Raw genomic sequence first — 25,719 nt, 5'->3', positions numbered from 1 at the left:
GTCTCTCTGTCAAATAAATAAAATCTTAAAAAAAAAAAAAAAGAGTAGGGGTCAGCTTGTCACCAGGGGTAGGCCAGCCATCCTTGTGAAGGGAAGTTCTGTTCTATCCCTGGGAGTCCCTACAACTGGGGAGGCGGGAACAGGTATACTGAGCCACAGATCAGCCAGGTGCTTGCCCCGTGTTACCTCCCGAGACACAGCTGGAGCGCCGTGGTGACGTGAGCACGCAGCCAGCAGGCTGCCGCGGATTCCACGCCGGCTTTCTGTCAAGTCACAGCACTGCTCCTTCAGCCCCTCCGGGTCTCGTGCGCTGAGGTCCGCAGGGCAGGATGCAGAGAACCGCCGGCGGCTGCGCGAGCAGAGCTGAGCGTCGTCGGCCAGGCGTCCTCCGCGGGGCTGGGGCGGCCGCTCGGGAACCGCGGCGCTTGTTCTCGCGTGATTTCTCCTCCCAAGGCCATGGAATCCTCTGCAAGGCCTGGCACGCCTTCGCCCAAATACCGCGGCGCGGCCGCGACCCTGAAGCCCCCTTCCTGGACGGGCGCTGCCTCCCCGGGAGCTCTCCTTGCCCCGCCGCTTTGCCATCCAAGCACCCGGCTCACCCGGCACAACCCGCTCACCAGGTACTAGTCTCGGCCCCTCTCGTTCCTCTCTGTTCTTGGCGCTCGACGGTGTACCGCGGGGGGGACCCGCTGCTTCCTGGGAAGGCTGAACGGGTTCTTCAGGTGTGGGCCATGATTTGCTCGTGGTGTTCCATCGCTCCCGTCTAAACCGTGCTCCTCGTAGCGCCGTGTGGCAAGGTGGCCGATGTCAGAGTTGGCACGTGTAGAGAAGGCAGTCAGGCATCACCAGTTAGAGAGCTTCTAGCTCGTTTTCACCATCAACTGCAAGACTAGCCCTGCACCGCAGGAGAAATTAGGGCTTCTGCAACCGACAGCTAAGACGAGGGCTCCGGGCACCGCCTCAGGTTCCTTCAGTAACCCTCAGTGATCCTGGCCCTTCCGGAACCGAATCCTGGGTGGGCTGTCTAGTGTGATTGCAGAAGGAAAGGAAGCTCAGCTCTCAAGCATATACAAGTGGTGTCAGTCCCAGGGACTCACTTGTGTCCGTGCCCAGGTTAGGGACATGCCAGCTTGAACCCTTAAGAGCCCGCTTTCTGGGTTCACCTATGTGACCGTCTTCATTCAAAGCCAGAGTTCAGCTTCCCTGCCTCCAGGGTTGTCCACAAAGTAAAGTTTCTTCAGTAACCCAAACCCTGACTCAATAACCTCCCCCAACACTGCACCCCCGGTTTGGCCCTGTCCACAAACCTCTCCAGGAGTAGCTTCTCCTTTTTCCTGTTTCTCAGCCCCTTAGCGCCCTCCTCTGTGCTTCCCCTGCTCAAACACTTCCTCCTCTCTTCTGACCCCATAGCACCAAGCATCCTTCCCATGTTACTCCTTTGGTGCCATCCAAACATGCTTGCCTCATCCTGGATTCCCACACCCTGCCTTTGGATTTACCTCCCCAGTGCTCTTTCCTGGTCCGCTGTTCAGTCTCAGAACCAGCATTAATTCACTTGAATATATCCAGGCTAATCTCGTTTTAATGACCTTGAAGCAATTCTCAATCCCCAAATGATAGTTCCCTTCACTGTCCTCTCCTTCTGCCCCTTCCAGCAGTTTTCCTTGTCTTACTGGAAGTCACAGATCATCAGCCACTTTCTACATGGATTTCTGTTCCACACAGCCTTCCATGTCATATGCACGCTGCGGTGCTGCTCAGATCTGTGAAATGCAGTTCTTAATGTTTTTAGGGCTCGGTCTTCTCCATTCCCTAATTCCATTTGCTTTTTCCCAGATATGCATCTTACCACCCGTGTCTCCACATTGCTGACTCAGCATGGCAGGGGCCTGGCTGGTTGAGAAGAGTCGGAGCTGCTGCTGACACCTGGGTCCTGGCAAGAAGGGGACCAGATGGCTTTTATTACCGGGCTCAGATAAAGGCTGCTCCAGAGGCAAGTTCCTCACATCTCCCAGCGCACTCCTCGGGGTGGCCCTGTCATACCTGCTATGCCTCAGCTGTGTGCCCAGCAGGACAGTTTCTTGGATAAGTGCACAGCTTTCATGGCCAGGTTCTAGAAGGGAAATGTAATGGCGGTGAGTGTATTAGTTTGCTAGGGCTGTGTAACAGGGTAGCACAAACGGGGGGACTTAAAGAACAGAAGTGTATTGTCTCTCAGTTCTGGGGACTGAACTGACAGGTGTTGGCACGTTGGTTCTTTTGAGGGTCGTGAGGGAGAATCTATTCTACACGCCTTCCCTGACTAACTTGCGGTGGCTTGCTGACCATCTGTGGTGCTCCTTGGCTTATAGAAGCGTCACCCCAATCTTTGCCCCACCTTCACATGGTATCTTCCCCCTGTGCATGTCTGTGTCCAAATTTCCCCTTTCTATAGGAACATTAGTCATTGGGTGAGGCACCCACCCTACTCAGCCTAGTATGACTTTGTCTTAACTAATTATATCTGCAATGATCCTATTTCCAAAAAAGGTCACAACCTGAGGTACTAGGGGTTAGGATTGTATCAGATGCATTTGAGAGAGGGATAGAACTGAACTTGTGACAGTGAAAAAAATTGACAGTAAAAAGTGCTCTGTTCAGGAAAATTCAGTGTGTTGAATGATGGGCACCAGCCTAAGGGGAAGAGAAATAAAACATGCCCACATGCATGTTTCTGCCTGAACACACGGAAGCCTGGTCCCCCACATGCGAGGAGCCAGGCCTGCGCTTTACTTCCATGGCTACTTCCTTCTTTGGAGTTTTTCTCTTCTTCTTAGAGTCAGACATTGTGACTATGGATTCATGGAGAGAAGACTAGTGTGAATTTCAAAAAAATGAATTCTAGAATTTCCATTCAAAAGTTATTTTGTCATTTTCAAGGAACTAATATGTGACTTCAAATGAAATATTAGCAGTGTTTTGCTCCAATAATAGGCTGTCTAGTGATTAAAGTAATTTGTAACCAGATTTTATTTCTCTTTCAAATCATATGGAGTTCTCAAAATTTTAATTAGCTTAAAGACTTCTCCTGCCCTCTCTTTTACGATGTTCATTTGCTTAGCCAGACCTCTCCTCCTTGTAGTGCTGAAGGCTGCCCTCACCTTAGGCCACAGCTCACGCTGGGCCTGTGGGTGAATACATATCCCTGGTTGGTCTTGGACGCAGGGACAACACTTTTCAGAAGTGCTGGGAGGAGGGGGAGTGCACTGGAGAAAGATCCAAAGGACCCAGGTTATCCCTGGGAATTGCAGGCCAAATATATAGAGGAGCAAAGAAAAACAGGAAGAGGAGGAGAACGGGAAAGGAAGGGCGGAAAGTGATACACAAGAGTTGCCCATGGCAAAAAGAGGTCAAGGGAAGAGCGTCCACACTGCAGCTTGTCTGTCTCCGCCACAATCAGCTCTAACAGCATCTGTCCCTGTCCCTTCTCTAGAGCGCCCTCACTGTTTGTAAGGAAGGCCCTGGGCCTGGTTGCAGGGCATTGCGGGGAACCACGGGGCTCCCTGTTACACTTCCGCACGCCAGATCTTATTGTGTTTTCTTTTCTCAGCTGGAGAGACGGGGAGGCCTGCTTGTGGAATTTGAGGTTCCCCTCATCACAGACCCAAAGCTGCCAGCCCAGAGGCAGAATGTGGTCTTAGAAGATGACGTCATTCAGTTCTTGCCATCCACTGAACGCTCACTGCGACCTGGGGACAAGGTGCTTGCACCCTGGGAGCCAGACCGACAGCGGTATGGCCCTGGCACCGTTCTCTTGGCCCCGGAGGCAAGAGACCCCCAGAGAGGTAAGTAAAGCTGCTCTGACCTGGCGGTCCCCAGGGGGAGCCAGGCTGGTAGGAGAGAGCAAGAGGTGTCTTAGAGGTGAGCTGAGGATCTTAGAGGTGAAGGAAGGAAGGAAGGAAGGAAGGAAGGAAGGAAGGAAGGAAGGAAGGAAGGAAGGAAGGAAAAGGAATAAAGAAAGAAAGAAATCCTTGCCCCCCTCACTTGCAGCTTAATCCTGGGTGTGGCAACAGATACACAAATCATAGCTTTCGGATGATAAATTACCTTTCATCAGGGCAAAATAGCCTAAAACTATTATGTCTTTGTGGGTTCGCTAACCTGTTGTGTGATGGGGTTAAACTGGGGTCGCACCAGTACTCATGACTGGTCCCCCATCAAGTTATCCACAGACTGGGACAGTCCCCTTCTGCAGGGCCCAGCAGTCAGTATCATTGCGATTTCCAGAATGACAGGAGGAGGCTTCTCCTCTTCCCCCATGAAAATCGAAACCAGGAGGTACATGCCAGTGCACCGGGAAGTGGCAGTAAATATGGAGCGGGTGCAGGAATGTTCCCGGCAGGCTGTCCATGGAGAGGTGCACTGGAGGAGGACAAGGAGCAGGGGGCCACCCTGAGGTTTGCTTTGAGGGCTAGGAGAAACCTTGTCCCATGGTATAGAAGAGGTAATTGTAAGAAAATGTTGCTCTTTCTGTTACATAGCATCAAAAGAAGAAGAAATTACTGTTCACTTCTGGAATGGCAAGACAGCTACTGTGCCTCGAGGTGGGGTCAGGTGGGTGCCCCCCGCTGTCTGGAAGAAGGCTGTGGAGAGGCTGCACAAGCCTTTAATCAAGGAGCACCCCAGCCCCCTCCTTTGGGCCCCTTGCTGCTGTCTGCTGGGACCAGCCACTGGACATGTCACCACTGGGCTTTCTCTGGGCGCTCCGTTCCTGTGTCCTCCCTGCGTCTCCCAGGCCTGCTGCCAACTGCTGGGCCAGGGCTGCCTCTGCTGTTGCCCCTTGGCTGGACCTATCTGGTGGCCTCTAGCCAGGGCCTCAGGGGTCACAGCCAAAGAACATCCAGAGGTGGAACTGAGGCCCGCAGCACGTTTGCCCCTAGAGGGTCCTGAAAAAGAGGGAGGAACAGTGCGAGCTCCCCTGGGGGTTTCTTCTTCTTCCTCTTCCTCTTCTTCTGAAGAGGATTTGGAGAATGAGCTGCAGATGGGCCTCCCCCAGAGGCTGATGGTGGACAGCACAGTCAACACAGACCCCATCCTTCTTGAGAAGTCCCCGAGGAGGCAGGGTGGCCTCTGCCAGCCTGAGTGGAGGTACTGGAGGAGAAATGGGTCTGAGCCACATCCTGGGAAGCCAGGTAGGTGTACCTTCTTTAAGGCAGGGCTGACGGCCCTGTTCCCTTCCCTACCACGTGTCTCTTAGGAATCTCATGCACGGGTCCACTGTGTTGGGATTGGAAGTCACACTTGGGAGTGTGGCCATGTGGAAGGGGAGGCTGTGATAAAAGGGAAATAGTAGGTTTCCATTTGAGCGGTAAAACCCGGTAGGAGAAGATGGGCTGATCTTCATGCAAAGGTCTGCATCCCTGTCTAACAGTAGTCTTCTCCTTCTTCACTAGTCTCTAGGGAGAGGGTGCTGCCATTGTCTGTTTTTGCCACCCTCCCCCACCCCCACCTTTTTTCTTGGAGCCCTTGATTTTTCTCTAGCTGAATAGTCAAAATGCCTCAGGTGCTGATTAGTGTCTTCAGTGCCCAGAGAGACACAACAACTGGTCTTTAAACATTCATTGGTCATCAGGCCCTACTCTCCAATGGTCCCCTTAGTAAATCCGAGTGGGTAGAAGCACTGCATCATGCTGCTCACTCCTTACGAGAAGGGGAGGCAGTGTTCCTGTCAATCCGCAGCCATCCCCATCTTCACCTTGAGCTGGGAACCATGTGACGCCCTTACGGGCTTAGAAGCCGTGTATCACTGACATGCCTTATGCCTGTCTTATCTAGACTCCCAGCGGGGCCCAGAAAGAGCAGAAGCCTGTCAGCTGGCAGAGGGGGCTGGGATAAGCCCAGCCCTAGACTAGATTCCTGGGGCCTGGGGGTCACTAACTGAACACTGAGTGAACTAAATGAACATTCAGTCCGGGGCAGGGAGGCTGTGTGCTTAGAGTACCACTGCTAAGGGCTGAAAGATCTCCAGACACCACCCACATTGGGACCCACTGTGGGTCCCTATTTGAAGCCACTGCCCTGTTTCCAGGACAGCTGAGGGACCTCGTAGCCCACGAGGATTTCACTCTTGCCCCAGGGGAAAGAACTTCATTGGTCTTCAGTTCCAAAAAGTTGAGAAATTGTTTCTACACAGAGAGACTTTCTTGGTGACTCCTGGACCCCTGAGCTTTGGGGGTGTGGGTGGGAATGGATATAAGTTGGCTGCTGTCGTACTCTCTAGGAGTGTTCTAGACCTTCCTTGGCTTTCCAGCTGTGGGATTTTCCCCTGCCCCAGGGAGAAAACTAGAGGAACAAGAAGCCAGCTATGTGCAGCTGAGCTCCTCCTCCCCTCTGACAGGAGACTTTGTATTGAAAATATAGAGCGGGGCAGGCTCTTGGGCTTCTGGAAGATGGGTCATGGATCTCACAGTGAGAGGCTGTGAGACGTGCTGGAAGAAGCTACTTGGAAACAACTGTTCCTCTCAGATACATCCTCCCTTCAGGCGATACTATAAAGAAAATGGTGCCCACGCTAAGTTTTCATGCTAAATTCGCCATAGCTTCCACTGCCTCCTGCTTCAGCAGGCTGGAGAAAGAAAAGCTGTACCTAGCCTGTAGACAGGAGTTTGTAGGGAGCAACAGAGAAGCACCAGGCCCGGCCTCAGGGGGGCAACGCCAGTGGGGTAACCAGAGGGACTATGGTGGTCACACAGGATTTGGGCACCAGCTCTGTGTTCCCAGTGCTATAGCTTTGCTCCCCAGCATTCCATCTAGACTGGTTCCAAACCTGGTTAAGTCCACACCTATTTTCCCTAAGCGTACACTGCTTTGTTCTCCCTCCACTGACCAGCCACCCACATTCAGTCGCTCTCCCCATCACATTTAAACAGATCTAAAGTTTTGTTCCCCCCCACCCCGCCCCACAAAATTCTAGTAATTGTCCATAAAGAAGATAAATATGGTACCTTCAGGTACTTGGTCTGGTTTTCCCTTAGGTACTAAATCATTTGTTATGCTCCAGGCAAAGGTTAATTCTTAGAGCTGAACCATGAGGATTCCTGTGCCTGCCCTCTGCCAGGCCCCAAGCCCAAAGCTGTGGAGAATACACTTGAGTTAGAGTGTGGAGAAAGGGGCCATCCCCGGCTCTTGTCGCAGATGGGGCGTTGGGTGCCGCAGCTGACTAGTGAGGCTGAGGCGCAGAAAACCAGGTGTGCACCAGCTTGGAAACAATGGCAAACACCAGAGCTTTCCTTTCCTCCCCCTCCAGATTTCGTCTGCTTTTAGGGAAACGTGCTGCTTTGCTTCTCCTAAATGCTCAAATACTGATGTCTGACGGTCAGTCTTAGGCTCTGCCTCACGGGCATCCTCTGGTGTGGGTCCCTCTGCCCTCCACGCTTTTTGTTACTCTCAAGTTCCTGTTTGATCCCCTTCTAGAAAGGCCAGGCTGCTGGCTGCCCGCAGTTCCTTTGCTCTCCTCCTAAGCTTATGACTGAATCAGGATTCAATCTGTAGTTTAAAAGCCAGGAAGCGATGGATTCCTGTAAAGTAGTCCCTCCTTTTCAGGTTGTTTTCTTACTCCCCAGGGAGTCACATCTCCCATTATTTTGTTTCGCCTCACACCCAACCTCTTAAACCGCCCCCAGCTTACTACCTCTTCTTTGTGACCAGTGTGATTTTTTTTTTTTTAAAGATTTTATTTATTTATTTGACAGAGATAGAGACAGCCAGTGAGAGAGGGAACACAAGCAGGGGGAGTGGGAGAGGAAGAAGCAGGCTCTCAGCGGAGGAGCCCGATGTGGGGCTCGATCCCAGAACACCGGGATCACGCCCTGAGCCGAAGGCAGACGCTTAACCGCTGTGCCACCCAGGCGCCCCATGACCAGGGTGATCTCTAAGCTCCTTTGACAGGTGGCAGTTGGCTACCTTTGCTGTTCTGGAAATTGTGTCTGATACCTTCTCCCACCTAATTCCAAATGTGGTTATCAGATATAACCTATCCAAAAAGCATAATGGCCAGAAATGACACAACCTTTATTTCACTTTAAAAATAGAGAGCAGTGGTAGGAGCTTCCAGTTAGATTCTGGGATCCTTCACATAGTTCTACTTCGGTCATCAGGACTAATCCCATGGTGGCACGTGCAACATAACTCATTGAATTTGGGGTTTAGGAACAAGACATGGAACCACCTGGAGAGAAAAGAGGGGCAACAAACAACAAAGGGGACAGAGTGTAGTGCTGGGGAATACGAAGGAGCTGGTCCTGGAAGCAAGTGGCGTGAAGCCACCACAGACCCCACCAGAAGACGGTGAACACAGAAAATGGAGTCAGGGAACAGCAACCCACCGGAGAGACCAGAATGCCCTCAGACTGGGAGCCCTGAGGAGCCAGGTAAAGCAGGCTGGTTGGGAAGGGGCTCCTAAGGACTCCTCACGTGGTTCTTCGTGCCCTTTTTGAAGATTTTATTTATTTATTCGACAGAGATAGAGACAGCCAGCGAGAGAGGGAACACAAGCAGGGGGAGTGGGAGAGGAAGAAGCAGGCTCATAGCAGAGGAGCCTGACATGGGGCTCGATCCCAGAACGCCGGGATCACGCCCTGAGCCGAAGGCAGACGCTTAACCGCTGTGCCACCCAGGCGCCCCCTTCGTGCCCCTTTTGAGAATGAGAACTCCCACGCTCTCTTCTCAGGAAAATGCACACACCCACAATTTTGCATTCCACTTCCGAAGGCTTACAGAACCCACAGAGCTGATCACAGGCTTCTTACGGAGGCAAGGATCTCATTTAAGTGACACTTGACCCTACGGTCATGGGCATGGGTCTGCTTGACGAGGCCCTCCGTCCGTGGGAGTCTGTTCCTCACTAGGAATGCTAACACAGCCCTACTCAAAACTTGGTTCTCATCACATAAAACACTGGCGTTTGTCCTGAGGAAGGACCTGTCATGTTCAGAATGGGATGAACTACCAGGCAAAACCGAACTGGCCGACACAGCACTGCTGTTGGCCTGGCGTCTCTGAGGAGTTTAGGGCACATCATGGACTTTTTAAAATCAGTGACTTTTGATCCTTAAAATTACAGTCAGCATCAGACCCTCAGGACTTTTCCTCTTACAGGAAGCTAGAAGAGCAGTGGTGCTGACCACCTGAGGCGGCGCTACTAAGCGGTGGCCGGGGCAGAGCGTAGGTCACACGTGGCAGGCGCATAGCAGCCGCATCCTCACGCACAGACTTGCCCGCACACGAGTGGCGCGAAGGCACCTGCGCTGAGGGGCACAGGAGCCCGGCGGTCCGGTCCCCCCCCCGGCGGTCCTGCGGGAGGCCTGGGGGGCCTGCTCCAGGGGGCCTCTTCCACAGAAGCATAGGGCGTGGTTGGCCTGCTCTGGGCAAACGCTTCCACAGCCTCTCTGTCGCCTTCTCATAAACCTACAGCTGCCCACGAGCGACACTGTCTCACCTCTCCATGCCAATAAAAACGAACTCTCTTCATTTCCAAATCGCTCCCTTTATTATCACAATTCGCCTTCACCTGGAAAGTAAGCAGTTAAAAACTACTCGGACAGCATTATTACATTATGACTTTCAGCAGAAAGTGGGGGTGGGGGCTTCTAGACATTTAAGTTAAAATAGGCACTGAAGGAGACAAACTCCAGTTCCCAGGAAGGCTGACCCTCTACAGTCAGCCCTGAAAGCAGGATTACTGTGTAAATATGAAAAGAATCATACAGTGACTTTATTCTTCTTGCTACTTAAAAAAAAAGGTGATGTGATAGCCATGATGGGCCACATCATACGGGGAAGACCAAGTCCACACTCTGTCCCGAGTCGACTGCTACCACCTGAGTCTTGGTTAAGTCATTTGTACCCACAGTGACAGAATAGGTCCCTGGATATACTTCTATGTAGAGGTCCTTAGAGGTGTTCTCAGCCTGCAAGGAAAAACAGGTATTAGCTGTTGAGAGACTGTAGGTCACGACACCACCAGGCCACCTTGTGTGCCAGGGGCGCAGTGGGATGAAGCACCGGGCTGGGAGACCGAGGCCCTGCTTTCAAGGCTCGGCCTGGCCAGACAATAGGAATGTCACTTACGGAAGTCTCAATGTCTCCCTGTGCTTGTTTCCTTATTTCTAAAGCTGTGGTAATACCTACGTCACAAATAAGCACGTACGTGAAAACACCTGGCAAGTGCTAGAATGCTATACGAACAGGAAGGGTCCTGATCGTGGCAGAAAGAGAAGAATTAGGTAGAGAGAAAGGCGAATGATCATTGTCTTGGGGCTCAAAGGTAGACAGCAGCACACAGATCAGCAGTAACGACAAGGCACCATGGAATAATGAGAATCTTTTTAACTGTGCTTTGTTTGCTAAATTCATGATGTGGAAGATGAAATATTCTTTTCTCCAAAAGCTGAGCATACTATGAGTGGACTCCATTTCGTCATGCAGCAAGTCAGCTGGCTGGCCAAAGCCCCCCTTGGAGGACTGGTTCTCCTACAAGGCGAAACACTGGAAGCTGGAGTTAGTGGAAAGCCTTGTGTTTAAAGCTGTGCTGAGCACAGAGTGTCCTCCAAGGACAGACTTGACACATGGCTGGGAAGTGGGCAGAAGTGCAGGCAGAGGAGGGGTCTCAGTTCAAATGGCAGAGCGCAAAGTTGCAAACCAGAAAAGAGCCTAAGAGCCGAAGCTGCTATCCCACAGCTGGGAACCCCCCGCCCCCCACCCCACGTGCTTCCTCCATGCTCAGAAGGAGCCACAGGCAGCAGCTGTCATCTCTGCCACCACACCCAGGGGGGAGAACAACAAATTACTGGCCAGCAAACTCTACCGGGAGGAATAAGTGGTAATATTTACACTTTTATGAAACTTCCTCCCCGCCTCCACCTTGCACAGAGTTAAAGCCAACTTTTTCCAAAGCTGCTTTATGTTCTATCCTTTCATGCCCAGTTATTGCAAATTTGGTCTTCTCATGTAACTGACGTGAATGTAAATGACTACGCCACAACTATTTATTGGTCTTCAACCGTGTAAGTATACAAAAGTCGATTTCAGAAAATACAACCGTAACAGAATTGCAGAAAGCCAAGGATACTTCATTTGTCTACATAAAAGGAAACACGGGCTGAGATTGGGATCCGTGATTCCAATACCACGAATATCAGGAAGATTAGCATTACCCAAATCCAGCAAGTACGGGAGGCGTCTTAACCTAACTTATATTTGTACTAGAAGCAGAACATTCTTAGTTGTTCCTAACTCCAGTATATTCTGAGTGCTGGCTAGTACCGCACTGTATACAAACAAAGATTAAGCAAACTATTGCAGCAACATGCTGGAGTTCCTTTCCTCCGAATTCCAGACCTTCCAAGTCCCCAAAAATTCCCTGGGTTCATGAACTAATGAGTACTTCTTTACCCTAAAAATGAAAAACTCATCACTGTGTTTTTAACAGAGAAACACTTGTGGAAAATGACGACAAATCCCTTCAAACGTTCTGGAACTCGATCTAACCAAATTTATATGTTTCAGAATTTCAGCAATGGTTTTCACTTTGTAAGCAGGAGGGTCAGGCCCCTCCTGCTGCTTGAACAGATGGTGGAATTCCAGCAGGACCCAGGGCCAGCCCAGCTGAGCTGCAGGAGCTGCGATGTGAATACTTCACATTCTTTCCAACCACAACGAGGAGTTCAGGCACAAAAAGTATCCCTTAAGCTTTAAGTGAAGGAAGGATACTGAGGAAAACACAATTTTACACTGAATCCAAATGGTGTACACTTTTCTCAAGAGTGAAACACCCCAACTTAAAAATACCATAGATCTGGTACAAAGGACCCTATAACCAGCCCAACTAGTTCATGGAATGACACTGGTCGTGAAGCCCGGAACTAGGAGGTCTGTACTCACATGCTGGGATGCTGCGAGAGCACGCCCTGACGCGTGACAGAAGTCTCCAAGACCGAGGGAGGTGTCTTTTCTCTGAAGAGACAAGCAGAAACCCTGATTAGTGCCTAGACTTCGACTTCTGGATTGTAAAGAGAACTTTCTCTTACTTTATTAGGAACTAATAATTGTTCTGTCGGTTTCTTCTAAGTTGTCTCCCAAGTTGTTAAGGCTTTTAGTGAATTCTGTGAGGTATTTGTAGTCAGATGTTTACTGTGATTGCTTTTTATATTTCTATGGGCTTTGGAGTCAGACCTGAATTTGAATCCTATCTCCTGCTTCACTGAAATGGGCAAATTAAGTTCTCTAAGCCTCAGTTTCCTAGTCTACAACATGGGGATACTAGATTGGAGATTTAAAGTAAAAGAGTGACTGAGACTTAACAGGCTCTCAGAAAATAGAATTCTCTTCTGTGCTTCTCCCAGGAGTCCCAGTACTAGCGGGGAAAACCAGAATTCCCTTTAGAGGCACCAACTTACATTTTATAGGAAGGAACGGGAGGGACAGGAATGACTCTTGCCCACATGTAACTCCCTTAGGGTCAGGCCAGAAAAGGGAACCCAGGTTTCGGGCTCTGGTGTTACTCCACACATCCCAGGCCAGGGAAACAGGAGGGGCCTTCCAGTGTGCATCCAGCCCTCACTCATACCCCTGGGGCCACTCTCCCATCCTTTCCCTAAACCCACAGGCCAGAGAAGTCAGGAATCCAACTTGTGGATTCGATTCTGAACTTAAGTTTGCCATCTCTGAGTATAACTAGGGGGCGTTTAGAAAGAAAAAAACAAAACAAAATAACAGGCCTATTCTCTTCAAAAACAACAATGAATTCCTAGTGCATCAGTTCAACAAGTAGAATCTTCCCCAGAACGTGTGGAAAAAGACAGGTAAGTCTGTAGTGAGAGGCCTGTAATGGTTCATTACTAATACTAATAGTTTATTTTCTAATACTCTAGGAAAAGAATTCTGTTAAAAGCGGGGGAGGGGGAGCTGAGGGCACAGAGCGGACAGCTGAGGATACATACCTGGGCATTCCCCCTGTCCCAGCACCAGTGCAGCTCTGACTTCCCTCTGTGATAACGAGAGACGTGGGCCGCCCCTCCTTCCTCCAGCACAGATGAATAGTATCTCTACAGAAGTAATGTGAAAGATGTTGGATAAGCAAATAGTCTTGTCAAATTTTCAAAAAAAAAACCTCCACTACTTGGGGAAAGTATGGTTAAGAGGAAGGCAACAGAGCGAAGGTAAATAACCTGCTCCCTTGACAGGCCTCTGAAGTCAGCACACGAATCTGAGCCCACGTGAAGTGGCTGCAGAGGAGGAAACTGCATTTGGCATGACTTTGCTGCCACCTGCTGCCTTTGTAGGGCAAGAACTCTGGCCAACTACAGTTGGGCACCACCATGCTCTCTGCCAGGTTAAAGAATTTTCACAACGTCTTCGCCCTGATGTCAAATACATGTGCCTTTCCATCTCCTCTCGTCACAAGTTCTGATGAGCTGTTCTATGGTTATTGTCCAAGTCTCAGACAAGGACAAGGGAAGAGGGGTGCATCTCCTTGAGATTTAGAGATACGACAGGAAACGTAACAAAAACTCAATAGCTAGGCAACCGTTCTCCCCGTGCAGAGGGAAGGAAGAGGCCTCTAATTTAAGAATAATCTAAAGGATGAGAAAGCAGTTACATTTTTTTTTTGTCTGCTTCCTTCCTCCCCTTCGAAGTTAACCTTAGACTTGCCCCTGATTATGACTAATGATAAGGATATCACCAGTCTGCTTGTTTTGAACATAGTGTACGAACAGTGTTTAAGGCATGAGACCAAAAGAATGGGAAGCTGGGGAAAGCACTTCCAGACATAGGTCTAATAATGTATTTTTGGGGCTGCTTCAAAATTGTAAAGGCAAAGTCAGAACACTGTTCTTAATTCTATCTCCAGAAAGCCTGAGGGTTCTGAGACTCCATTCCAGAGTGGACACTTGAACTGAAGTATGGACTGAAAATCGAAATGAAGAACACACTAATTGGCTAAACCTCAGACCAAAGACCATTGTTATCCCTTTTAGTGAACCATGAATCAAAATGTTTCAGTTGATCTCTTCACAGAAGAGCTGAAGTTATGGATTTTTCTAAAGCCATTTAACAGAATAACATAAAAATATTCTCAGGACCATATCTCATTGATTGGAATCCTGTTCTTGGAGTCATAGGTATTTTACAAAAGATGTAGAGAGATTAGAGATTTTTTGAAATCTTAGTATATGAAAATGAAAAACAGGACAGAAATAAGGTATTCTCTTCCTTCTCCCTTGTAGACCAGCACCTTTATAACTACAAAAGAATCACATCATGTTAAGGCTGAAAGAGGGGCGCCTGGGTGGCTCAGTCGTTAAGCATCTGCCTTTGGCTCAGGGTGTGATCCTGGCATTCTGGGATCGAGCCCCACATCAGGCTTCTCCGCTGGGAGCCTGCTTCTTCCTCGCCCACTCCCCCTGCTTGTGTTCCCTCTCTTGCTGGCTGTCTCTCTCTGTCAAATAAACAAATAAAATCTTAAAAAAAAAAAAAAAAAAAGGCTGAACAAGACCACAGAGTCAGCTGCAACTCCCAGATAATAGAGTACCTTCCATACAGGGGATTTCCCTGGATGCAGGCTGGCCTGCTTTCACCATTCCCTCAAAGTACTTAAAGATGACCTTAGCATGTAGTTTTGAGAAGAAGGCCTTTAAAACCTTTGTACACCCATTTCAATGAATGATACCAAAAATCTCATTTATGTCCCTCATGCTATAGTTAAGGACAATTTTCTGGTGTTCATCTCTCAGTGGAAACCAAAGAAACAGACTCTAAAGGCTGGAAAGTGCTTTCGAGATCTTCACTTTATGACAGGGAAGGTAGGCTGAGTGGGACTACCTGGCCCAGGGCATTATAGCCAGTGAGTGGCAGACCATGGGTCTGATTCCCAGGAGGCTGCTCCTGCCAGCAAGCCACACCACCTCTGATGAGGGCACTGTATCTGTTCCACACGACCACCTTGGTGGCCAACAAGTGATACAAACTCATAGGGACATAATTAAAAACTACACTATCGGGGACTTGAAACTGAGGTTAAATTCTGGTGTAGGCATTTTGTTTCCGTTTTTGTTTCAATACATTTTGAAAACCAGAAAGGCTCAGTTCCAGTTCAGAACGACCTTACTAATATTTTTTAACGTTAGTTCAGTTCAAAGTTTAAAAAATCCCTAATATCTGGACTTGATTGTCGGAATTCAGCAAATAAGCTTCCCCGCCCCCCACTAGTCTGAAAACAACAGGGAGGACAGAGACCTTTTGTGGCTTGTTCACTGGTATATCCTCAATAATACCCACAGAGTTAGACGTTCAGTAAGTATCTGCTGAATAAATTCTAACTTGGATTTATCACCTCATTTAAATCCCTGTTTACAAGCTAACCAGGAAGGTGGGGCATACTAAACGGGTAGTCTCCAGATTCTCCTTCGATTCCACAAAGACCCACTTTGTGGTCCATCTGCAGGTGGATCGGGCATGCTTTGGCTTACACAACTTACCCCGCACTGACTTGAAGTATAGTCCATGAATTCTGCCATTGTTCTGAAAGAAGCACTTAGGGTTGGTTGTCTTTCTTCTCTCTATTTGAATAAACGGCAAATCACAGGTGAGATCTGGTATTCCCTACTGGAGAATGAAGTCAATTTGGGAATAGCATCTTTTTTACTTTCTGAAAAGTCTCTGCAAGTTTAAGTCTACAAGAAGATCTTACTGAGAAAGAATTCCACTCTAAAAGGAATAAACAGACACGCAGTTTATCCAGGACAAAGAAAGGTTAGCTAGCTTTCCTGTAATATCGGACGGTAGCATGTAAGAACTTTTCTAAAAAAGTCACCAACCAGGGCCGAGCACTAGCGGTACCGTAAACTACCCAAGAAGAAGAATCTGTCATGTCAAGAATTTTCAAAGGACTTTTCTGTTCACTGTCCCGTTACTTAGGGCTTCCGCCAAAGCTGAATCAGGGGCGTGGGCTCGGCGTGCCCGGGTTGCCAGCAGGCCACCGGAGCGAACGAACGGGCTGGTCCCCCAGCACAGGAGCCCTCACCTCTCCCGGGAGAAGGCGCTGGGCGCCGGCTGCGGGCCGTCTTTCTCGGTAGGGCCGCTCCCGAGAAGTGAACCCCACGCCGCTTTTGGGAAGCTCCCGCGAATGCCAGTCCACCGCCCTCCTCTTGGCCCGCTCCAGCACTTCTTGACCCAGTCTAGCCGTGCGCTGCAGGGCACGTCGGTCCACCCCGTTCAGCGCCGCGGCCGCCAAACAGTTCTCCATGTCTCCCTGCGCGGGCACGTACACACAAACACCGGCGGGTCAGCGGGCCGCCGCGACCCTGCTCCAGCTGCGGGTCGGAGCCCTAGCCTCGACCTCCCCTGCGATCACCGCCCCCGGCTCTACCCCTAACGCGCCCTTCAGCCGGCGCCCGGCTGGGGGCGAGCCGGTCCGCGCAGATCCCCTCCATTTCCGTCTCCCCCTCCCCTCGGTGGGGGGCCCTCACCGGCCCTCTTCTCTAGGCGCATGCGCTCAGCGTAGTGTGGCACAGAGCGAGGGCTAGGTCTGGAGCACCCGGCGCCGGCGCAGCAGGCCATTGGCGAGGGGCGGGGCCTGTGGCCCGCGCCGGCCACGCCTTCTTTCTGCGTCCGGGCCGCGGCCCCTGCGCGCCGGTTGCCGGGCTAACTGCTGGGCGCAGGGGCGGGGCCTGGCGGCGTGCGGGGCTTAAGGGCCGGAGTCTAGCCGGCGGCGGGGGTGGCCTGTCTGCTCCGTCCCAAGAGCCGCTGGGCTGTGGGCCTCGCCCTTCCAGGTCGTCTCCAACGCCAAACCTGGTGGCCTCGGTGTGAAGTCGGGTGGTCTCCTGTTGGCCTAAGAAATGAGGGGAATTAGACACCTGCCTCCAAGCGACTCTTTCTGCCTGGTTTACATCTTGGGATGCCGCTGTTGTAGAAAACCCTTTTGTTTGAGGAGATGAGTAGGCGAGGCCAAACAGTGCAGCTGCCAGGGTGGCGCTTGGAGAAGAGTTCGGGCGGTCGGCTGTGGGCCGTGGGACGCCCGCGGCCAGATGGCGGCTGTTCAGGGCCAGAGGGGCGCCCGAGTAGTATGTAGAGCCCCGTAATCCCCTCCCGGCAGCTTCCTCACGTCCAGTGGGAAGTAGGGCCTCACAGTGTAGGAAGCCTCTTCTGCGGGGGGGCGGGGGTTGAACCCACCTTTCCAGGATAGTTGCGGCACTTTTAAGGAAGGAGCTGTGCGTCGTTCGCTTGCGCTCCCGGCCTCCACGCCTCCGGGTTGGTGGCCCGTGGAGCCGGTGACTCGGCCACACCGCCCCGCGCGCAGCGGCGCCTTGACGTTCGGGAAGAACCCCGTGGAGGGACACGGCTCAGCGGAGTCACTTTGAGGGACACAGGGAAATGTCCGATGCTGAGCGAGTCTTCTCAGCAGATGGCTTGATCGGCGGTGCTGGGCTACCCCAGGAGACTGCTGCCACCGCCGTCTGCACTGTTGCTCGGTTCCTGCTCTCCTCCCACGGAAGGAAATCGAGTAAAACCTTCCTTATCTTTGGGATATTTTTCATTGTAGTGTAAAAGTATTCTAAAACTTTTCCTTCAGTAATGTTTATGAAACGCCTCCTTAAGAACAGTGGTTAGGCGCACAGGGCCCCGAATAGCCAGTCTGGAGAGCTGAGTTCGAATTCCAACTCTGCCACTTTTCGCTGTGTGATTCTGGGCGAGCAAGTTAAACTTAACTTCTTCGAACCTCACTTTTCCTCTTCTCGATACTTAGGGTTACCAAGAGTACCAATCTCCGAACTGTGAGCTTCTTGAGAGTGGGGGCCATATCTGTTTTGCTTACTGAGGTTAAGGTGCATCTGTTATTTCATCTGTCACAGAAGGGGCTAAAAGTAGCTATTGAATGCAGTGAATCAGGAATAGGGTTGCTGTAAGGATTTTGTGAGAGAATTCCTCGAAAATGCTTAGCACAATGTCTTGCAAAGAGTAAGCGCTCCACAGATTTAGCTAGCATTTTAAGGCTTCGAGCACTGTCCTAGGACTTGGGGAGAATAGACAGTGAATCAGGCTAAAGCAGAATAAGAAAGAGAGAATGATGCACATAAAATCTGTAATGCTAGGAACCAAATATTAAGATTTTGTTCATAGTCTGTTGCTATAAGATTGATACGAAGAGTTATGAAGCTTAGAGGAGAAAGAAATATCGTTCGGTTGGGGGCATCAAGAAAAGCTTTTTAGAGAAGGAGGCATTTGAGCAAAGTCTGGAAGTGTGGCCCAGGAAATAATAAGAGAAGAGATATTTAAAGTACCTGTTAACTGCTTTTATAATGAATATGGTTGGGGGGTAAGACAGTTTGTTTTTCCTTTATTATTTACGTATTTCAAAATCCTGGCTCCATAATTTGTCTGCGTCTGTGTAACTGAACAGATTATTTAACCGTTCTCTACCTCAGTTTTGTCATCGTTAAAATGGAATAATAGAATGTTCCTCATAAGGTTGTGAGGATCAAATAAATTAATACAAATAAAGTGCTTTGAATGGTACTTGGCACATAGTAAATGCTCGATAAGTATTAGCTAATACTATTATCTTAATCAGACTTCAGCCTTGTCTCCCCGTATGTTCTCCCTTACCTGATACTACTTGCATACCTCATGTCACTTGGCTTTCTTCGCCAGGATTCTATTACTACCTCCCACCTCCAATTCCATTCCAGCTGAAGCATTACTTTCTTTTTGTCAAGTCAACTTTTTGAAATCTTCTGCTATTTCCAGGTACAACCTCTGCTTCCATGGATTTTTTTTTTTAATGTTGAGGTACTTATCTTAATCTGATTTAAATTATATGTAGTTATGGTTCATTTTCCCCCAACAGCTTATGAACTCCTTGAAGGTGGAAATTGTTCCTAATTTGTCCCCAAATATCCAGGGCTTGTTACGTAATATGTGTTCAGTAGACATTTGTTGAATTTACTGACTTAATTTTTTATTTAAATAGATCCCTGTTAGGCCAGATTAAAAAAAAAATCTACCTACATAATTTAATGAATATAATGAATATTCAGTTGTAACTAATTTTCCCAGAATTTAACATTTAGAAATATATGAGAAAGAAGATGCTTAGAATGACACTAAAGCCTAAAGACTGACATGAAATTAAATCTTTGCATTTATTTTTATATTTATAAATATATTTATACATGTCTTTTTTTTATAATTTCAAGGTTTGAACTGTAAACCACAGAGTGATAGAATCCTTTTTCCCTTTTTTAAGATTCGTTGGGAATGATGATGAAACATGACCTACCGTCAGGCCCTTTGTGGATCAAACACAGCCCAAACCAGGTACTTCTTTAAATGGGTTTTGTTTTGTTTGAGAGAGAGAGAGAGAGAGGAAGACCTGAGAGGGTCAGAGGGAGAAGGAAAGAGAATCTTAAGCAGGCTCCGCACTCAGCACAGAACCTGACGTGGGGCTCCATCTCAGGACCCTGAGATCACGACCTGAGCTAAAATCAAGAGTCCAATGCTTAACTGACTGAACTACCCAGGCGCCCCTAAGCCAGGTACTTCTTAAAGCCACTGATGAGACTTGGAAATGGAACAGCAAAAGGAGGGCATAGGATCAGGAATATATCTGATCATCAATGGAAAACCGAACTATTGGTGTCAGTCTTCCATGATTTCTGTCTTCACAAGGGTAGATACATTACAGAGAACACACAGACCTTGTCTAGGTTATATTTTGGGGAATAGATGGGTTGGAGGACATCTTTTTTCCTGAAATCTGAGGAAAGAGATTGGTGCTGTATTTGGGACTTCTTGAGGAGAAAAAAAGAAGTCTAGTGAAGAGCAAATGTAAATTATGTTTCTCCACATGAAGAGGGCAAAAAAGGGTTAAGAACCTATGATGTAAAAGTGGGTATCATGCCAGAGTTGACAATGATTTATACTGTACATACCAGAGAATGTATAAATCATTTTATTTGACAGGTGGTATTTTTATTTCTTCAGCAGACTTAGGGAGCTTTAGAATCATTACAGCTTTGTAAAGTAGTATTATAGACTGAGTCATTAGAGCATTCATTTTGCCTGATTACATCAACTCATTGGGTTTTTGGGGAATGAAAGAAACTCATTATCAAAATTGTCATCTTGATTATATAGATTAAAGAAAATGGATCAAAGTTCTAAGAATTAGCTTTCACAACCTGTTAAAAAATTGGAAGTTAAAAAATTGATTGCAGGGCAGGAATGATTAGGGAAAAGTTTTGTCATTTAAAAAAACTATCAGAGATTAAAGGAATGGTAATTTTGGTAGATATAAATAGTTGGAATCCATGTGGAGTTTTTAAAAAAAGACTTTATTGAATTGAAGTATAATTTACGTTACATTATATTCACCTGTTTTAATTGTACAATTTAATAAATTTTAATAAGTATAGAATTTTGCAAACATCATCACAATCCAGTTTTGGAACATTTTCATTAACTGAAAAAGATTCCTGTGCCTACCATATGCAGTTCGTCTCAGCTCCCGCCTCTAGACCCAGGCAACCACTATTCGGCTTTGCTTGCTGTTTCTATAAATTTGCCTTTTCTAGGCAGTTCAGCTAAATGAATCATACAATACATGACCTTTTTTGTCTGGTTTTCACCAGACAATGTTTTTCACCAGCGTAATGTTTTTCAGGCTCATCCGTATTGTAGCAGGTTATCAGTAATTCACTCCTGTGTATGACTGAATAATATTCCATTATATGAATATACTACGTTTTGTTTATCCATTCACTAGTTGATAGCCCTTTTAATTGTTTCCGCTTGGGGGCTATTATGAATAATGCTATGATGAGAGATTCCAAAGTGGCTGTACCATTTTACATTTCCATAAGTGAGGTACGAAGGTTCCAGTTTTTCCACATCCTCCTCAATACTTATTATTGTTTATCATTTGATTATAGTCATTCTAGTGGGTATGAAGTACTATCTCATTGTGATTTTAATTTGCATTTCCTTAATGACTATTGATATTGAGCACATTTTCTTATAGTTATCAGCCATTCTTATTTCTTCTTTTGTGAAATGTCTATTCAAATCTTTTGCCCATTTTTAAATTGGCTTGTTTTTTTATTACCGAGTTATAAGGGTTCTTGTTCTGACCAAGAATTCTTTATCAGCTTTGTGATATGTAAGTATTTTCTCCCAGTCTGTGTCATGTCTTTCATTTTCTTAATGGTGTTTATCGAAACACAAACATCTTGTTGATGAAGTCCATTTTCCAATTTTTTTCTTTTATGGATTGCGCTTTTGGTTGCTAGGAAATCTTTGCCTCACCCAAGGTTGCGTAAGAGGTTTGCCAAATGATCTGTGTACAGGTTGGGGAACACAACATCAAGTCTGCTACGACTTTTATTTTCAGTTGTGTGCAAGGCCTCGCATTCTGGCAATGCATACCTAGGACCCAGGTATACCTTCCAGACCACCCAGGATACATGCATGAGAGTTTATCAAGGTCCACTATGACTAGCTTGTTCCCTGGATCTCATTGTTAAATTGCTGGCTGGTCTGTTGCTTGCCCCAACCAATACTGCAGTCTCAGCCAGCTGTAATGTTGAGTTTTCCCGATTGTTTACCACTTGTTTTCTAAGGTCGCTTATTTCCGACAATACCCTGGGCACCAAATCAAGTCATTGCCTCCAGCAGCAGAACTGCTGGTTTTCATGGCTTGTTCTGCTTTTACAGAACTACCGTGTTAGCGCTGGGGTCAGGACTAGGGAATGGGAATGGTCTCTGATGTCCCAGATGCCCACTTTCCTCACAGAGGTTCAGCAGTTCTATTGTTTATTTATAAAATAAATGCTTTTCAATCCATTGTGTACCTCTGGTCAGTTTCTGCCCCCCCCCAATTGCTGAAATGCTTTTTTTTTTTTTTAAGGATTTTATTCATTTATTTGACAGAGATAGAGATAGCCAGAGAGAGAGGGAACACAAGCAGGGGGAGTGGGAGAGGAAGAAGCAGGCTCCCAGCAGAGGAGCCTGATGTGGGGCTCGATCCCATAACGCCGGGATCACGCCCTGAGCCGAAGGCAGACGCTTAACGACTGAGCCACCCAGGCGCCCCTGAAATGCTTATTTGGACAATTTTGTATAGTTTTATTGTTCATTTCGACAGATGATTTGGCAACCTCCTTACTCCATCATTCTGTAATTGTCCCTATGTAGAGTTTTAATGTCCTAAAAACTGACACAATATATCCTGACAGATGCAGCAGCTTTTTAAAAGTCAATATTTAGATCTTACTGTTCCCTTCCAATGTTATATCCTTCGTAGCCTTTTAAAATATAATTCTTGACTCTCATAAGTTTACTTTTATATATTTTTTTAGGATGAAATTTATTATTTCTATCAGTATTCCTTTATTTGTTCAGCGGTCATGTATTAAGTCTTTGTTCTATATTGATGTTGGAATGTATTTCCATTTCAGGAAGCTCTCACGAGTCAAGTAGGAAGCCAAATTTCCAGGGTTAGAATTATAACAGTTTTAGGGTAAACTTTACTTATATGCCCTGGCCTGTAGTAAGTTTACCTAATTATAATTATAGGTGTATCTCATTTTAAGAAATAATAGAAATACATTTAAAAATTTAAGAGAGAATAGGGTGATTGTATTATTTAAAATATGCTGTTTACACTCAAATATTTGTATTCTTCAGTTTTGAGACTTTTTTTTCAGTCATACACTATCCTCTTCACATTGTGGGGAGATCATAAAATGGTCTACACACAAAGTTTCTGTATTTTTTTTCCCCTATGAGACCCAATAGTAACTAAGGCAAAGATGTCCTATTTGGGTGGGAGGGAGCGGGTTGGGGGGGATTTTGGAAGTTATGCCTGGTGGCTGTAAAATGTGAAGATGGACACCAAAGTTGAGGTGGCTCACGTTATTATCCGAAGTTACCTGACTATAGGACAAGGTGTGGCAGGTAGAGAGGTATGTCACCTTTCGTATTTGTTCCTTGGGCCAGGGAAATTTTACTCTATTGTGGACGGGGCAAGATTGGGCATAAGGTGAGTGGGGCAGAGGATGCTCTCAGTATGAGAAAGGAGGAAAAGAAGATTGGTGGTTGAGACTGTAGCCAAATAGAGCAAGCAGGCTTGTGGAGGGAGGAGGCACAAAAGGGCTGACTAGGCTTGACACAAGGCAGAAGGTCTCTCCAGCTAATAGTAGGTGTTCTGAGTCAACAGCTAGATCCCCATCATCCTTTTTGCAGTTTAAGAAAGTAAAAGGTGAGGTCAAGGGATGATTTTAGTAAATACACTAGTTGGGTTTGGGGATCCATTATCTGACGCATAGAATGGACAGAGGGAAATGTACTAGAAAATGTTTCACACTAATTGGTTTTAGATGTGGTCCTCTAATGTAATCTTTGACTTAAGTTTTATACTAACATCTCATAAGTCCTAGCTTGGTCTCAGTGCTAGCACTTAGAAAATGAGATGTTAAAATGAAAAGATAATGGATGTGAAATAATTTTGAAAAACACTTTGCTATATAAATGCAAGAAAACATCATTGTATAATGTTAAAATATTGAGAGCTACTGCTTTATTTTATTTTTAAGATTTTATTTATTTATTCATGAGAGACAGAGAGAGAGAGAGGAGAGCCAGAGGAAGAAGCAGGCTCCCCAAGGAGCAGGGAGCCCAATGCGGGACTCGATCCCAGGACGGCGGGAGGAGTTACTGCTAAATGAAAATTTCTCATATGATAAAGCTTCACGAAAATCGTAATGAAAATTAATGGAAAGATAAGGTTTAATTTCACAAATTTCAACAAGTACATATTGAGTCTATGCTTGCTGAACAGTGAGGCTCATGTATGTTCAAAGTGAAGGACAGAGGTACCACAATTTAAAAATCCTTTTCTGCTTATTGTGTTTATGATGCTAGTTTAAACTCAGTACATTTGCTCTGTAAGAATCTAAAGGAGAAGATCTTTCCCAAAAAAGATGATGGTGTGTTTATCTAGGCCCTCCAAAAGCATTTCCTGCCAGGCAGTGGACATGTAGCCTTGGCACAATTTCAGAAAACTATTTGCTTCTGTTTACCCTTCCAGATACGGCATCTCCTAGGAATTGATATGAGGAATCTCCTTTAGCTCTTTTAAATTTTAGAAGCATACTTTATATGACTTTAGAGTCTACTCTTTATATTAGCACAATGAAAATTCTTGTCTTTAAATTCTTTAAAAAAAAATGCCTCTGTTTTAGTAATTCACTAGCAGAGACATCAAAGCCTTAAAGTGAGTTAACCCAGTGTAATTAGAATATTCCTTTCCCATAAGATTAATCATGGGATAATTGTTAACATTTTCAAAATCCTTCCTCATTAAGAAACAGAACCCACTGTTGAGTTTCTTCTGAAGAGTATGCTCTACTTAATTTACTTATATTTTTCTTTCTCTTTTCATATACCATTTCAGAAATATTTTGGGACATGAAGTAGATATTATATTTAAAAAATATAGTTGGGGTGCCTGGGTGGCTCCGTTGGTTAAGCATCTGCCTTTGGCTCAGGTCATGATCCCAGGGTACTGGGATCAAGCCCCGCATCAGGCTCCCTACTATGCAGCTCCCTCTTTCTCTGCCCCTCCCCCTGCTTGTAGTCTCTCTCTCTCTCTCTGTCAAATAAGTAAATAAAATCTTTAAAAAAAATAAATTACTCAAAATTTTTATTTCTTTTAGGGAGTAAATTTGTTTTTAATACTTTTAAATATTTTTAATACTTTTAAATGTTTTTAATACTTATTATATAGTTAGGAATACAGGAGCATATTATAACTTTATTGTGATCCCAGAATGCATGTTATTTCAATTAAGTATAAATGTATCCTTGAGGGAATATGATGGCAAATGTGTTAATTTAAAGATGAGAAATTTGAGATACAGAAAGATATAATAACTTGAGGTACCTACTGCAGTTAAATGTGAGCAAGTTTAGGTCCTCTTGTTCTGATCTAAGATCAGAACAAGACCATGGATCAGACCAAGATAACTTCTGAATGGCAAGGATTAGAGCAAGCAACACATCAGAGACAGAGTATAGCAGACTGGCATGCAAACACCAATGGGATGGATAGATAGGGAGTGATAAGCACATATCCAAAGTTCGGAGTCTCAAATTCAAGGTCTGCCATTAGAACTTGTCCTCTTGATACTCTGGACAACATTGGTTTCTCATTTCCCACCCTCCCTTTGTCTCTGTAATTTACAAGTTTTCAGATGTAGTCGGAAGACATGGCCCTGCTTTTACACTACTGATACTGAAGGCTTATGTGCTGAGATGAATGGCTCCCTGCATTAAGAGAATCAAGAGTCAGCAGAGTCCCAGAGTCCAGAGACTTCTGTCTTAGAGGCTGGAGTTATAAGGGCAAAGTGATTCGGCAAAGCTAGGGTCACCACTGGTACCATGCACAAAGAGTTATCTTGGTCATGTGAATTGGTGACATTGATCCCTTCCATGACTTCTTATCTCTGTCTTGAAGCCATGTTGATTCCCCAGACTGCCTGGCCCAGTAACAATCTGATTACTGACCGACGGCCTCAGCCCAATCCTGTGAATCTACACCACCTTAATTTTTAGGACTTCCAGCTATGTATTTCAGAGGAAGTAAAGAATAGGAAATCCAGAGTTGGGTGAAACAAGCAGGATGAC

The 25,719-nt window shown here is 46.6% G+C and overlaps 3 protein-coding genes across 5 annotated transcripts in view; 2 read left to right on the top strand and 1 right to left on the bottom strand.

Annotated features, from left to right (window-relative positions):
- The first annotated feature begins 295 nt into the window (after positions 1-295).
- On the top strand, positions 296-9,515 carry CUNH11orf16 (chromosome unknown C11orf16 homolog). 2 transcript variants are annotated; one of them, XM_057316980.1, is made up of 6 exons: positions 299-620; positions 1,837-1,993; positions 3,590-3,824; positions 4,521-5,171; positions 8,188-8,408; positions 9,136-9,515. In XM_057316980.1, the coding sequence occupies exons 1-6, from the start codon at positions 457-459 to the stop codon at positions 9,166-9,168; spliced, it is 1,461 nt and encodes a 486-aa protein (XP_057172963.1). In that variant the 5' UTR covers positions 299-456; the 3' UTR covers positions 9,169-9,515. The 2 variants fall into 2 exon arrangements, with proteins under 2 accessions (XP_026341910.2, XP_057172963.1); XM_026486125.4 differs by having other exon boundaries at positions 296-620; positions 8,188-9,515.
- On the bottom strand, positions 9,504-16,606 carry AKIP1 (A-kinase interacting protein 1). Its single transcript, XM_026486128.4, has 6 exons — positions 16,506-16,606; positions 16,061-16,288; positions 15,516-15,596; positions 12,978-13,082; positions 11,920-11,991; positions 9,504-9,947 (listed from the first exon to the last, which is right to left on the bottom strand). The coding sequence occupies exons 2-6, from the start codon at positions 16,280-16,282 to the stop codon at positions 9,807-9,809; spliced, it is 621 nt and encodes a 206-aa protein (XP_026341913.1). The 5' UTR covers positions 16,283-16,288; positions 16,506-16,606; the 3' UTR covers positions 9,504-9,806.
- An 84-nt stretch (positions 16,607-16,690) lies between these two features.
- The window catches only part of DENND2B (DENN domain containing 2B), a 165,713-nt gene continuing 156,684 nt past the window's right edge, over positions 16,691-25,719 (top strand). Inside the window, exons 1-2 of one of the 2 annotated variants that reach the window (XM_057316977.1) lie at positions 16,691-18,783; positions 19,283-19,353. In XM_057316977.1, coding sequence (XP_057172960.1) covers positions 19,294-19,353 — 60 coding nt within the window. In that variant the 5' untranslated portion in view covers positions 16,691-18,783; positions 19,283-19,293. Of the gene's footprint in view, positions 18,826-19,282; positions 19,354-25,719 lie in introns of both variants that reach the window. The other variant, XM_057316978.1, reaches the window with a different exon arrangement.

The sequence above is a fragment of the Ursus arctos genome, unplaced genomic scaffold (assembly GCF_023065955.2).
Source record: "Ursus arctos isolate Adak ecotype North America unplaced genomic scaffold, UrsArc2.0 scaffold_22, whole genome shotgun sequence".
Taxonomy (NCBI): Eukaryota; Metazoa; Chordata; class Mammalia; order Carnivora; family Ursidae; genus Ursus; species Ursus arctos.
This window is presented reverse-complemented; position numbering and strand designations above follow the sequence as displayed.